Source organism: Pagrus pagrus (genome assembly GCF_965226575.1).
Source record: "Pagrus pagrus genome assembly, chromosome: 23".
NCBI lineage: Eukaryota > Metazoa > Chordata > Actinopteri > Spariformes > Sparidae > Pagrus > Pagrus pagrus.
Genome location: NC_140205.1, coordinates 22,380,394 through 22,395,162, shown reverse-complemented (window position 1 = coordinate 22,395,162; position 14,769 = coordinate 22,380,394). Strand labels below are relative to the sequence as shown.

The window sequence follows — 14,769 nt, the reverse complement described above, 5'->3', positions numbered from 1 at the left end:
TTACCCCTTATAGAGGTGGAGGTTAAGGCTGACACATCAGGCAGGTATGTCATGATTAAAGGGACACTCTGTCTCATCTCTCTGTTTTAAGGGCCTGCTTATTGACCCCCTTTAATATGCTGTCTTATTCCTTTGAAGGGCTAGGGCTCTCCCCAACACCATGATGGATGCAAATACTTCTTTAATTTAAAAAAAAGGTAAGCCTGCAGATGACTGCACCTCCTATAGGCTGATTGCTTTGCTGGATGTAGACAGAAAATAACTCAATGAAATACTGGTCAGAAGGCTTGACGGCATCCTCCCGGATATTATTTCAGTGGATCAGACTGGTTTTATATTATATATAGGTCATAATTCTTGCGATAATGTTAGGAGACTCCTTAACCTCATACAGTATGGCACAAAGTCGAAGGCAAAATCTCTAGTGATCTCCCTTGATGCAGAGAAGGCCTTCGACAGGATGGGCTTACCTGCTGGCTGTCCTCACAAAATTTAAATTAGGAAAGTTTATCAAATGGATATCCCTTCAATATGTTGCCCCTCGTGCCACATCACAAATGGCCTCAGGTCCCCCACGTTCATAGTGAGGCGTGGCTCCAGACAAGGCTGTCCGACCCTTTTATTCACCCTCACCATATAGCCCTTGGCAGAAGCCATTAGGAGTGATCCATTTATTACAGGCGTAGAGGTGGTTCCCGTGCAGCAATTCTGTGCATAAAATCTCCCTTTATGCAGACAATGTCCTACTTTATCTTAAAAACCCTGAGGCTTCTATTACAAGAGCAGTTGAGATAATCAGAGCCTTTGGCCAATTTTCAGGTCATAAGATTAATGACTCTGAGTCTGAGGCAATGCCCCTGACCTATCCTGGTCCTGAACTTGCTCTGCCCCTTTCCAATGGTCCCAGTCTGGTTTTGTTTACTTGGGCATACATATTACTCCCTCCCTTTCTGGTCTCTACAAAGCTAATTTCGTGCCCCTAATTTGCAGGGTTAGAGAAAACCTGGCCCACTGGACAGCCTTGCATGCCTTTGTAGTTATCTGTGGCATTGGTTTAGAGATGACCCTAAATCTACTTGGCTTTCTTTGGAGGCTGTCCCAGTGGCCCTGTTCCTCTTCATAACACTTGATACGCTTTTAAGAAATGGGTTTGTCTTAAGGTAAAGGGCAACTTTATCCTACAGAATACTCTAAAAATCTGAGGACTGACAAGAAAACTAGAACTAGAACTAGAAAACTTGGTGACTTGAACTTTTTCAGATATCTGCAAATACGCAGCTTTATCAATTCTGCTATTAAGTTGCACCCCAGTGGGTTCTCTCTCTCAGCTGTGGAGAAGGCTATTCAACATTTTGATGCCAGAAAACGTATCACCAGGTTTTATAGTGCCCTGTCAATCTCAAACAATGAATGCACAGCTTGTATCAGGTCTCTCTGGGATGCTGACTTTGGAGAGAATATCTCAAATGATAATGATAATGGGACAGAGTGTGGTCTAGCTCTTCAGGTTACTTATTTACCAACTAGGGAGTTGCAATTCAAGGTTATACACAGGCTTCAAATAACTCCAGTGAAACATAATCAATTTAATCCTTTGCTTTCAAAATACTGTAATAAATGTAAAAATACTGAAGGTTCATATTTCCAATGTATTTTTGAATGCCGTCTTATTAATGACTTCTGGATCAAAGTGTCTAAGGAAACTGATATTATATTTAAGAAAAAACTGACCCTGGAACCAATTTTTTGCATTCTGGGAGTCCAATCAACAGCAGTGAACCTCGGCCCCACATCACTGAAGCTGCTTAACATGCTTATTTTTAGTGCAATGAGATGTGTTCTTGAATGGATTTCAGCACCTACGGTTTCACATTGGATTCGCCGTGTTATGGAACTTATCCATTTAGAAGCTATAAGCTTCTGGCTCAAATAGAAACCATTTCAGTTTCATTTTTCAGACTAGCATGGACTGAGATCTCCCTGTACATTTCCATGTAGGCCTTTGTGTTTATCATGCCTGATAACCCTGGTAGCACCTAATTGTTTACACCTTCTGGTTTTTTTTTGTTTTTTCCTTTTGTTTTTTTGTGTCAGCTTTAATTGTGTGTGTCCAACTTACCTCCCATGAGGAAGAGTAGGCCCGCCACATACTGCATGAGGCCTCTGTCCCAGCAGCAGCCGAGCACGCCAATGATCCAACCGAACAGAATGATGGCCACCGCCATTCCCATGAAGCCAGCAGTCATTCGCCGCAAGTCTGAGAAAACACAAAAGGAGAGAAGTTAAACAAGTCAAGACTGACCTGATCAGAATCCTGGAGCTGTGAAGAAAGAAAACATGACACTTTATGTTCATTCATTCTAAAAATATCTCCTCTCACCTCTCACCTTTCAAACTTAACAGCTGGCAGTGGAAATAGGACAAGTCAACCTAGAAAACTATTCTGATGTGCCTCCTGCACTTCCAGTCCAAGAAGACCATCAGTGTCAGTCACAGAAGCACTGGTCCAGTTCTAATGACAATTGAATCAGATGATGCATTTTAAAAACTACCACGAGTCCAAATTACACCAAACCAACTACACACATCCAGCTGTCTGTACAAGTCAGGACAAATCTTTTCTGATGTTTAACTTAATAACAATAAGTAATTGAGGATCAAATGTGACATCTCAGGCAGTGCTTATCTGATTTTTACTCATAGGCGATTTTAGACCCTCTTTGGGGGTGCTCAAGCACACCGAAATTTCATCTCAGCACCCCCTAAAAGATGATAATTATTATCAATTGTTAGAATTTTCTTGATAATTTTCACCATCCCCCTGAAAGGAACAAAATATTTCATTTATGTAATTTATCTTATCCTCGTTTCATCTCAACTGCGAGTGAGTCTTCACTGCGTTTTGCCGTCGTTTACTGTCAAGGTAGTTTCTCTCCTCTCTCTGTTTGCCGTGAACACATGTCAGGCGGGGTTCCTCATGAACACCACGCAGAGCGGAGGAGAGACAGGTGAGGTTCAGATGTTACTCACATTGACGACAACTAATTACATTACATCTCAATAGTTCTTTCTGTGTATTCTTCTGTTTAAGATGCAGGATGAATTTGGAGGCTATAAAAGTCTCATATATAACCCTTGAGAAAAGGGAGCAACCCAATATTCAATCAGAATAATGTTGGAAATTGATATGGATTGTCCCCCTTCTTCCTTCTGCTTATTACATTATAAATATTCCCTTTTGTTAAGTTTGCCTTTTGATTGAGGAGAGAGGAGGAGAGAAAGACAAAGAGCAAGAGCCAGGTGGAAAAGTAATCAACAGACCACATAGTTATAAAACCAGATCGGCTACTATTTGATGACTCTGTGATTTCACATTGCTAAGCCGTGATATAGGCTACAATTATCAAATGTGGATTTTTACATGTATTTGCATCATAACTATACTTTTTATGTCTATTTCTCACTGCATAGATGCAATATGTTTGTTTGTCAGTGCAAAGAGAGATAGTAGGAGGGAGAGGAGGTAATAAAGAAGAACCAGATGAGAGAGTGGAACGATAGAGAAGATTGTTATAGTGCAAAAAAAAAAAAAGCTTTTAGTACACAATAGAATTTTACATGTGAGAGCTGTAGGGCTGCCCCCAAATAGTCGACCAAGCACTGGTCGACCAAAAAGTCATTAGCTGACCAAAATTTCATTGGTCGATTGGTCGCAGGAAAATAAACCCCTAGCCCCTCAGCCGCTAGACTTTTAACGAAAACAGGTACATTTTGCCACATAACTCCGGTCCTGGCATCTTTATATATGCTGCCCATTCAAGCTAGAGCTGATTTTAAGGTTCTTCTTTTAACCTATAAGGCCTTGAATGGACTTGCACCACTGTATTTAACTGAACTACTCACTCCCTACACTCCGTCACGTCCTCTTCGCTCTCTTGGTTCAAACCTCCTGGTCATCCCATATATCAGTAAAAAGTCAGCTGGTGGTAGGGCCTTCTCCTTCTGTGCTCCTCTCTTATGGAATGGCCTCCCACAAGATGTCAGAGATGCTACATCCACTGCGATTTTTAAGTCTCGTCTTAAAACATACCTTTTGGACCCAATACTTTGGTTTACACTAACTAATTTTATCACTCTCCTCTGGTGTTTTACTATTGTTTTATTTTACTATTGTTTTATTTATTTTTATTGTCTGTTATTATTGTACTTGTTTTTACTGTAAAGTGTATTGAGACCATGTACCATGGTGATTTTGCACTTTAAATACTAAATTGATTGATTGATTGATTGATAGTATTAGACTATTCCTGTGTACTGGGGAAGCTAATATGTATATATATATATATTATTATATTATTTTAAAAAAAAAAAATATAGATATATATATATATGCATCGATTAGTCGACTAATCGCTCTAAATGACGACCACTGGTCGACCAAGAAAATCCTTGGTAGGGGCAGCCCTAGAGAGCTGAGCACCCCTTAATGTCTGATCCTAGAATCGCCACTGTTTTTACTCTTGAGTGATTATACTGTGTGAACCTGTTCTTGAAATAATGATTATAGTCAAAATGTATAGCTACAGATGCCTACTTACACATCCAGCAGAGAAACACCTGAATGTCAAATGGCCAGATGTGCCAATAAATCAGTGAAGTACAAGAAGTCACCTTTACCATTGTAGCCTCTCCCTGTAATATGTGCATGAATGCAAGCTGTCCTAAGAAGTGAAAAATATCCTACTTTTACCTAATGCAACTTTTTATGTAACACTGCTTTTGACAGCGATGTCTAGGACATGGGGAAGCGTCTGTGCAGTTGTCAGACTCTTCAACAGTCAAGGCAAACTTTAACTTTGGAAAAAAAAATGAATGCTAAATACACAAGCCTTTACTTCACTAAGAGTGCCCCCTTCTGAGAGCATACACTTTACATGGATTCACTGGACATTTAGAGAACCAAGATGTTTGACCAGAAATGGATCAAGAATATTATAATTATTATAAGCTTTGTATTCATAGTAGTCTAATTATTGGTAGTAGGCATGCTTCAGTTTTGGAAGACAAACTGTGCACCGATGGAGGGCAACAGAAACAGACACTACTTATGAGTATTGACCATTACGGTAAAAAAGAAATGAAAATAACTTAAATTTGAGTGCGGTCTTTGAATGTGGCCCATTTTGTAGAGACAACGGTGAGTCCAAACAGAAGAAGAGACATAGAGTATGAATAAGGCCAGGCTCTGCCACAAAGACAACAGTGTGCTCTGCAGGAGGGTAATGACACTGACAGCGAATGGCTGCAGAAAGGGGCTGAAATATGAAGAGGAGGATAGAGGAGAAAGAGCTCCAAGCAAAACTCTGACTTCCCTGAAGTAGATTAGAATGTCATGGATGAACTGCTCTGTCAGGGGGAGGATGGGGGAGAGCGGGAAGCCAGAGGCTGGCACACGGCTGGGGTAGAGGACACCATATGGTCGAGTGAAAAAGGTCAAAACATTTGGCCTGAGAGCATAAATGTCGAACAATAGAAGACTAACCTCCTGTAATGTAGTACATGCTGTACATGTTTCTCCAGCTTCACTACTGAGCTCTAAATAAATCCCCTTCACACCCAAAACCCACTGCAATGGACAGCAATTATCTATTGGCCTCAGGTAGTGAAAATGAACTGTTTTAAAATGACTTTAGCCTCCTCTAACCAACCAACAAATGTCATGACACCAGACCAAACAGACAGCCCTCTACACTAGTGCTAAGTGCTGGAACCCCCGGGGCTTTGTGCTCCGCCCCTCCTGTTAACACTGTATACACGACGTTAAACTGTTGTGTCTCAATTGGTCATTGACATTATGAGAGTGATCCATAAAACAAGAATCGCAGCTGACATCAACTGCATGAGCAGCATCTGAGGAAGTGGTATAAAAGGAGCATCAGCCTTATGTGAGCAAGAAAAGGACAACAATATGTCTGCCCACCAGTAAAGGATTAGTGGAGGGAGGCAGTGTCTTGACATTTCAATGGTGCAGTTAAAAGTGAAGGTGTAGATGTCATATAGACACATAATCAAAATAAAGATTTGTTTTACAGCACTGTGCTGGTGTAAAGGCACCATTAACAGCATCATAATTTCGTATAAATCTGAATATTTTATGCATTACATTTATTTATCATCAAGTTTTTGTTCTTTCAGTCGATCCAATCTGATAGTCAGTGCAGGTTATCATACTGTGTTTATATTTTCCTTATAGTTTATTATCTATATTTTACCGTTTACCGAGTTTACCGTTCTTAAGTACAATTTTGTGATACTTCTTTGTGGAAGTATTTTCATCCTTTTGCTACTTTATACTTTTACTCCACACTTCAGGGGCAAATGTCCTTTTCTGCTTCATAAATTGCTATAAGTATGAATGGCAGAGTGGTAGAGCGCATATTCCATCAAGGCTCAATAGTCCCCTTTAATTCAAACAAGCCTAATCTAATATCAAACTCAATGTTCAGATCCAGAATGTCTATCTATCTGGATCTGAAATGACAGCTCCTCAAGAGGTTAGCATAGATGCTGTCACAGTGCTACTGTGGCAGTATGGTTGTTTTCCTGTTTTTCTGTGTTCTGTTCTCCCTATCTGCGTTTCTATGGAGGACTACAGTGGCACACCTGTCCCAGATCATCTCATCACCCTCTGGCTTTATCGACCTGGTCCCTCCACCACTTCAGCGCTAGATTATTACATCACATACGGTGACTGTAGTGCTGTGATTGAGTGTTCACGATTCTGGCACAGCCAAGTCTTGTCCTAGCCACGCCGCCGCCGTTGGCTTCCAGTGGGTCCCAGCCCATGCCGCCGCCACCACCGCCAGTGTGGTTACATTATCTCACTTTGAGAGGACACTATAGTGGTAGTCAGGCATACGTTTTGATTAAAAAACTGAGATGAACAACTAAAAAATGTCACTGAAATACATTGGATTCAGGGACTGAAGCAATGTACCTATATTTCTGGGAGGTGGGTGGTTGGGACTTGGGTGTTTTCACTTGGAATGCATTTTTTATATGACATAAAATAATAATAATAGTAATAATAATAATAATAATAAAATATACATATTATTTATGTATATGTTAGGAGGGGTGTTCTGTAGCTAAATGAGGTGTTATTTTGTTTTTAAATTTTTGAATACAGGAGTAAAGCAGTATTTACTAAAAATCTGAATACTTTATACACTGCTGCACCTGACAGAACACACCTGCTGTGAAATCTCTGCTGGTATGTAGCCAAGTGCAACATACTTGTAACAGCGGTGCATGCAGCAGTGTCCGGGTACATTTTTTCAGCTTTACTGATTTGAGATGATCACTGTCCACAGCGTCTTTGAACCATCCAACCTGGCCAACCAGGTCACAGGGAGATGAAATGGGCAAATGGGAATCTGGCTGGCCAAACAAGAGGAAATCAGAGACAGCTGTAACCTGTCTTCAACACAACATCCTGGATCAAGCTGTTGCACTTGACGGGTGAATCGTGTTGGACAAAGAGAGAGGTGGAATTTACATTCACTCAGACACAAATTCGAATAAATTGACAATGTGTATGTTGTATGTTTGTGTAGCAAAGAGTTTACAAACTGGTACTTAATTCCATCTGTTCTCACCTCTCACTATGATAAAGGGATATAAAATCGACATTATTCATGTCCAACCCATGCGATCTGCATTTCAAATTTCTACTCCTCTGTAACATCACACTAAAGGTGTCTTCAGACATGGAGAGCACCGCTAAGAAATGTAAGAATATTTCAAAGTCTGAAGCATTTTTTTCTGCCTGACTGTCCGAGAACCATTTTAGTCACATGCAGATGCTGATGCATGACTTTGAGTAAGGTGCTCATGTGTGACTCCCTGTCAGGTGGCCTGTCAGTCACACACTGTAACCATGGTGACCCCAGGCCTTTATAGTGATATATAATAGACAGCTTCCACCAAGTTCATATTATATACAGTATGACAGTCAGTGACGCTGCAGAAATCATGACTAATTTTTTTGAGCGTCCACACTGTCAGACATGCTCTTTCTTTTTAACTTTAATCACAGAGCATATTCAAAAAATAATTCCATGTTGAATATTTTGTACTTCTGTTCCTCAATAAACTGCTGTTTTGATGTGTGATCCATAATAGAGTGAAGCTCGCGCCAACATTTCTCTGTCAGAACCAGACTGAGACTTAGAGAGAAGTCACCAGGCCCGACCCAAACTCTCCGGGGGTTTCTATTTTTTAACATCCAAACCCAACTCAAGTCCAACGCAGTTAATGTAAGCTGAAGCACTGAGTTTGTGTTACCCAATCATGCAGTTGTTATCATGGTTACAGCTTGCCTGTTTACCCTGATCACAGCCATGCACAGTGTAGATTACTTCGAAAAGGCATCATTCTACGGCTGTGGATATGAAATTAAATTTATTTTTTACTTTTATATCAATGGTGAAATACATACTCATACAGAAGTAGAGTTAACACTAAACTCACTTAATCACTTAATATAGCTTATTACTTATTATAACAACTAATGTATTTATTTTTATATCATAGTTTTGTTATAAGGACTTGAAAGCACCATTTCAGTTGACTGCACACAAACCTAGAAAATATTTCTAAATTGTTGTCCGTACCCTGCGCAGCCTGAGCCCGGTTTGTGTACGGCATCAACGCTTTTATCCACACAACGGCCAGAATGATTTTCTGAGCACATTCATACTCCTCTGAGGTTGAAGCTTTTTTAAATTGTACATTCATTCAACCAACTTATTTATACACACATGACTAATGAGAGTTGAGATTAACCTTTATGCTTTATATGTTTTAACAGAAGGCTAAAGGCCAGCTGTAGCTGATGTAAGTCACTATGAGTTCTTGCTCTACTTCAAGCAATTTTTCCCCTCACTCTGCAGCCCAACAGTCCTTCTGTCAGGTCAGATTAACCCTCAGCATGTTCTCTGCAGGTCACAGTGGGACTCCACGAGTTTGAGCATTGAAGAGAACAAATATGGAGCAATATCCCTCGTGGCCCACTCTAGAAGAAGTTCAACCTTGGTAGCAATGATTACACAGCACTGCTACTCCTCTCCTGCATGAACACGTGCTGAAACACCTATTCTACCTGGAGCCAGATGGACAGATGTGGGCCCATTAGAGAGAGAAAGAAGACATAGGAGAAGACTGCTGGTGGTAATAGTTGAAGAGTACTAGTCATCTAACAAATTGGTTCTCAGAATAGTCCACTTGATTCTGTATAACACAGTAAACCATGGAAAGCATAAGCATGGAAAACACAAGATACGATATGGAGATGCTAACATGCTAACGTCCTGAGTAGGGGATGGGTTTCATTAACGTCATGAATTCTGTTGTGCCATGTGCGCGTGTATATAATAAATGTGCACATGACAGGTTGGATGTTTATGAGTCCTCATACTTGCGTGTCATGTGATAGCCTCAGCTCAGAAGGGAAACATTTCAGGCCTCTTCTTCAGTGCTTAGTGGCAGTGCTAATACCAGGGACTGTGACCTGTAGTTTCCCCAGTAAACATGCCACCCTGATCAGCTGTTGCAGTCCCTCCACACTGGCTAGCTACAAGAAATGCAGCTCAAAATATCTGACAACAAATAAATAACATGCAGTGAGTGCTTCATATAAAATAAGACCTTAAAATTAACTTAATACCATTTTAGAAATTGTATGTGACATAAGATGGAAGATTACAGTTGAAGTGCACTGCAGTAGTGCGGCACCTCGTGGCAGGGAACAGTCTAGCAGTAATTGGCAGCTCCCTCAAAGCCTACAATGTGATTTGTAATCAGCTGGCAGTAATACCGTATTCTGTGGGAAATATTTGGGGATGGTTTAACTGAATTAAAAATTGGACACCTTATAGGACTGGCAGGGAGGCAGAGCAATATATGGCTAAATGGCAGCATCAGCAAGATGCTATGTATTTAGGTAGATGGATTTTTCCGTTTAAGTGTACATTATATTTTTAACATTTTTGGTGCTTTACATTGCCACCAGACAGCCACTGACAGTCCGACCCAAACAGCTGATCTGCGGAGTAAGACAGTACTCTTGAGCTTGTCTGAAGGAAGGCAGATGTACTGTACGGTTGAGGGAATGTAGTCCCAAAGGAAAGTGCTGTCTGACGGCATTGTAAAGCGCCAAAATTGTTCAAAATACAGCGTACACTTAAACAGATATATAAACATAGCACACAAAGTAAGGTAAAGTATTTATTATTTTTATATATTTCCCTTTAAAATGGTGCCACATTTGTAAGGAACATGCATTTGTGGGATGAGCAGCAGAGCTGAGTATGTGGGTTGCACCCATGAAAAATTTGCCAAATCTTCTCTGCCAAACAGCTTATTCAGCTATTGACTCTTGTTTTGAGCTTCTGGTGTCCCCAGGTGCTGACATATCATATCGAGGCAATCCCATATCTCCACAGTCTGGGTCCGAACTCTATCCTCCAAGATGACAACGCTTGCCCCCAAAAGTCAGGGGGATCTCAGAGACACAGCAGTGTGTGACCAGGCTGGTGACCAGCATGAGGAGGAGGTGCCAGGCTGTTGTGGTTGTGTATGGTTCTTCCACACCATACACAACCACAACAGCCCACATACTCAGCTCTGCTGCTCATCCCACAAATGCATGTTCTTTACAAATGTGGCACCATTTAAAAGGGAAATAAACAGGCTTTCCAACAGTATAAGATTTATTGCCAAGAAGCATTGTTACAACAAAGAAATAACCTACCAAACACGAAATTCCTTACTTTTTGTGCTATGTTTATATAGGCACCTAAAAAAAGGCCCACCTAAAATATAAATATATCCATTTAAAGGTGCCATTTGTAAGAAAAATATCTCTGTTTAAAGGTCTTGTTTGTAAGAAAAGTTTTTCTGAGTCCCTTTCCCAACTTAACTGACACTTGGGAGACTAAAATTAACTTACAAACAGGACCTTTAAATGGATATATTTTCTTTTAGGTGGGCCTTCTTTCAGGTGGCTAAAATACATCTTGCTGTCACTGCCGTTTAGCAGTACAATGCTCTGCTTCCCTGTTAGTGCTATGCACTGCTTCTCCACACAGGGGGCGAGCTGATGGTCATCTACTGCAGGTTATACACTGACTAGGGATAAGTACCTCATCAACCCTACATCAAAAGACCCCAACTTTCACTTTAATACAAAGTGCAGCTAAGGCTAGCACAGAGGTTCACCAAAGTGAATACAATACATCCTGATGGTGACATGAAAGTGTGTACCAAATTTCATGGCAATCAATCAAATACTTAAGACATTTATACTTGGACCAAAAATGTCAACATGAATGATGCTGTTAGAGGAACAGTCAGCAGATCATTACTATGGATTAAAAAAATTCCATGGCAATGGAGAACTTTCAATCTGGGCCAAAGCAGTGGACACAATAACTTTTTTTACCACTGTCTGAAAAAACACTTTTAACTGTCCTGAAGTGAATGTAAACCATCCCAAAATCAAAATGCTTTTCTCTTTACATTGTTATTATCATTGGTAGTTGTTAGTTAAAAATATTAGCATTCAAAATTACCTCCAAACTGTACTCAGCTGAAGTACTTAGTAGCCTACTTTTATGTACTGTAAACTTGTTGTGTTGTCACATTAAACATCAGTTTACCGTTTCACACTTTATGTTCGTCTGAACAGAAGCTCTCAGTCCTGTTGTGTGTTTAGCTCTGTTAGCTGTTAGCTCTATAAACTCCATTAGCTGTAAGCCATTACTGTAGCTCTGTTGGTTGTTAGCTCTGTTGTTTCCTTAGCCAAACGCACTGCAGGACTCTACTGCCCCCCGGCAACTAAAAGCTAACTAGCTCTCTTGCCAATTTCAACACATATTTGTTGTTCACAATGTAGCATTATCAGGTAAAAAATTATCCTTTCAGATTTTAATGCATATTTTTTGTACTGTAAGTCCAGGGGGAGGTCTCTGTTAGTCCGAAACATATTTCTATCCTGTGACAGGATAGAAATATGCAAACAATATAAAGAGTCATATCCTCATATCCCCCTTTCTCCAGCCTTCTCTGACATAGACTAACAGTAACAGACAGAATGACAGGCACACTGAGTGGGCTGTCAGTGACTAGGAGAAAAGCCAGTAGACGACTTTAACTGAATGCACTTTTTCTGGCCAAATCTGTGCTGACACAAAGTGTGTGGATGCATATGTCTGGTGACATAATCATTGTAAACATATAATTACAATTTTGGCATGCTGGAATGAGATATCACAACTGTACAGAAGTGAATTTTATACTTTAAAAGAATCAACTGTACAAACCATTAAAATAGAATTGATGATGATACCTCTCATATTATTAATGTACAAATAAATGATGCTGGTATAGTCAGTAAGTATATTTGTGGAGCTCTCGCTGTGCTATTAACTTTGGCACGACGGTAATAATGGTGATATTGTCAATAGTGGTATTGGTATTAGTTTATATATTGCTATGTTAGATATTTATTCTAGTTTTTTGGTCATACAGCCAAGTGCCTTTTCTCTCCCTTAGCATTATCTCTTTCATACATGTTTGATTTTTCTCTGTCAATGTTTTGTCTTGCAACATAAAAAAAACCCAAAAGGTTTTGCTTCCAGCACCCCCTAACGTTCCTTGAATGCCCCCTGGGGGGCGGTACCACCCCCGTTGAGAGAAACTGTGCTGCAGTGTTTTTATTTATGTTAATTGGGAGAGGTCAGACAATTAACTATTGCATCAACCTTGCAGACTTTTATTACTGGACCAAGATATCCCACCCAGAGAGAAAAAGTCATGGCAAAAATCCCTCCCAAACCACTGTCAGGCCCTGGATGAATCCACATAGGTCTGTGGCAAAGCTAGAGATGAGCTTATTCTAACCAAACAGCAGTGACTGATATGTACATCCTGCCAACTTCATTTTTCAGTTTACACAGAAGATCCAACCCGGTAAGCAACACGAGACCTGGGTTGGATGTATACTCGATGGTACACTGTTTCCCACACATAAACTGATATTTATGAAAGAATATGAGAATTTGACTACCTCATGTTATTTTTCTAGAAATAGCTGCTAGTGAAATGATGCACTGGGCATGAAATGTTAGGTGAGACATGTAACCTTAGAGTCAAATATCATTTGTTTAGCATGTTTTTCACTGATTTTACTTTTTGTCACTTGGGGTACATGATTGACCTGTTAAAGGTACAAATGGTATGGGTTACAAAAAATCAAGCTTACACAAAAGGATGCTGTCATGTACTCATAACAGGGAGATTTACTCCACAGTTTGTTTAGCTGCACCTAAATAAACTGTGGCAACATCACTAACAGTCTGTGGATGACTCACAGGTAAAAAGAGCAGCTGGTTCAACCTGACATCCATGCTCAAACTTCCCACACCACAGCATGTCCTATGACAACTGACTCCAACAACAGACCTGTTGCTTCTTCATTCAGGTTATCTCCTGTTTATGGGTGGCTGAGCACTGTCAGGTTTGATGTGGATTCCTCACTGAGAGATCTGTTAAACTCTGATGCACAGTTTGATGCATGTCTCTGCAGCTGTCAGCCTGTCTATCTTGGTCTGTGAATCCTCGATAGGTCTTTGCGGCAGTCAGAATTCAGACAGGGCACACAGGCCTATGTGTTGGCTAGTGCTGGGAGCTGTCAGACGTCATCCATGCTCCTGCAGTTGACTACATTTCACCTCCTTTGGATGTTTGAAAAGCATGCGTGATGGACATACACTAAAGGTTACACTGTGCATCCACCTGTGTGTATGGTTCTATTCTCTATGGAGAGAATACAGGGAAAGAAGCACGGCAGTCAGTTATCCAGTGTCTATCATACCTCTTTCTGCACTCTTCATGCTTTTCATTTGCCATTTCATTGTTCAAATAAATGAGGCTGAAATTGTGTCTCGCATGTTGATAATGCAATTCTCATTGGACTGAATAGGTGATATCTTTGGATCTGGTCTCTAGTTCTATTATAAATCTATGTCATGCACTCATTGCTCATGATGATTCTTCCACATCGCTAGGTGGATATACTTCTAAAGCTATTAATGAGCAAGTTGCACAAGAATGGTAGAGTACAGCCAAAATTTCCCTGTACTAACATACAAGCTTCACAGCAGTAAGTACTAACAATAGCTATGTTCATTATTACATTCATTATGATCATGTTAGGTATTTGTTTTTTTAAATGTGAGTGAGACATGAGATATTTGGATACAAGTGGCAAGGACAACGATGTTGTCAAGCCAAGAAGAAGAAGAGCCAAGAATCGCAGCAGTAGAACATAGTCCATCAGAAACTAACCCAGTAACGTAAGCATAAAGCACACACCCATTAAATCAAAGAATTAGTAAGCCACTGTGGCAGTGACAGACCCGCTCTGCAGCTTACCCAGCACTGTTAGCACAAAGTACACACCAACAGTAGAGTAGTTGCTGGCCTGGGTAGCCTTTTCTGACTGAGGTATGTTTGTGATGGCTATTTTGCTTGTGTTTATATGATTGTGGCATTTAACAGTATCACATCATTATTTATTTATCAGACTAAAAAGCTAAGAGATCTTGTGAAACTTGCCAAACTTGCTGCTCACACATATTTGCCAGCTACAGTAGCCAGCCAGAGGTGATGAGGTGCCTGTATTAGTGATGGATACTGATTGAATCA

General features: G+C 40.3%; 1 protein-coding gene across 2 annotated transcripts in view; it reads right to left on the bottom strand.

Moving 5' to 3' along the window:
* tmem178bb (transmembrane protein 178Bb) overlaps positions 1–14,769 on the bottom strand; it is a 139,116-nt gene that overhangs the window by 7,275 nt on the left and 117,072 nt on the right. For both annotated transcript variants that reach the window (XM_084346298.1, XM_084346299.1), the window contains one exon: positions 2,120–2,257. In XM_084346298.1, coding sequence (XP_084202424.1) covers positions 2,120–2,257 — 138 coding nt within the window. The remainder of the gene's footprint in view (positions 1–2,119; positions 2,258–14,769) is intronic.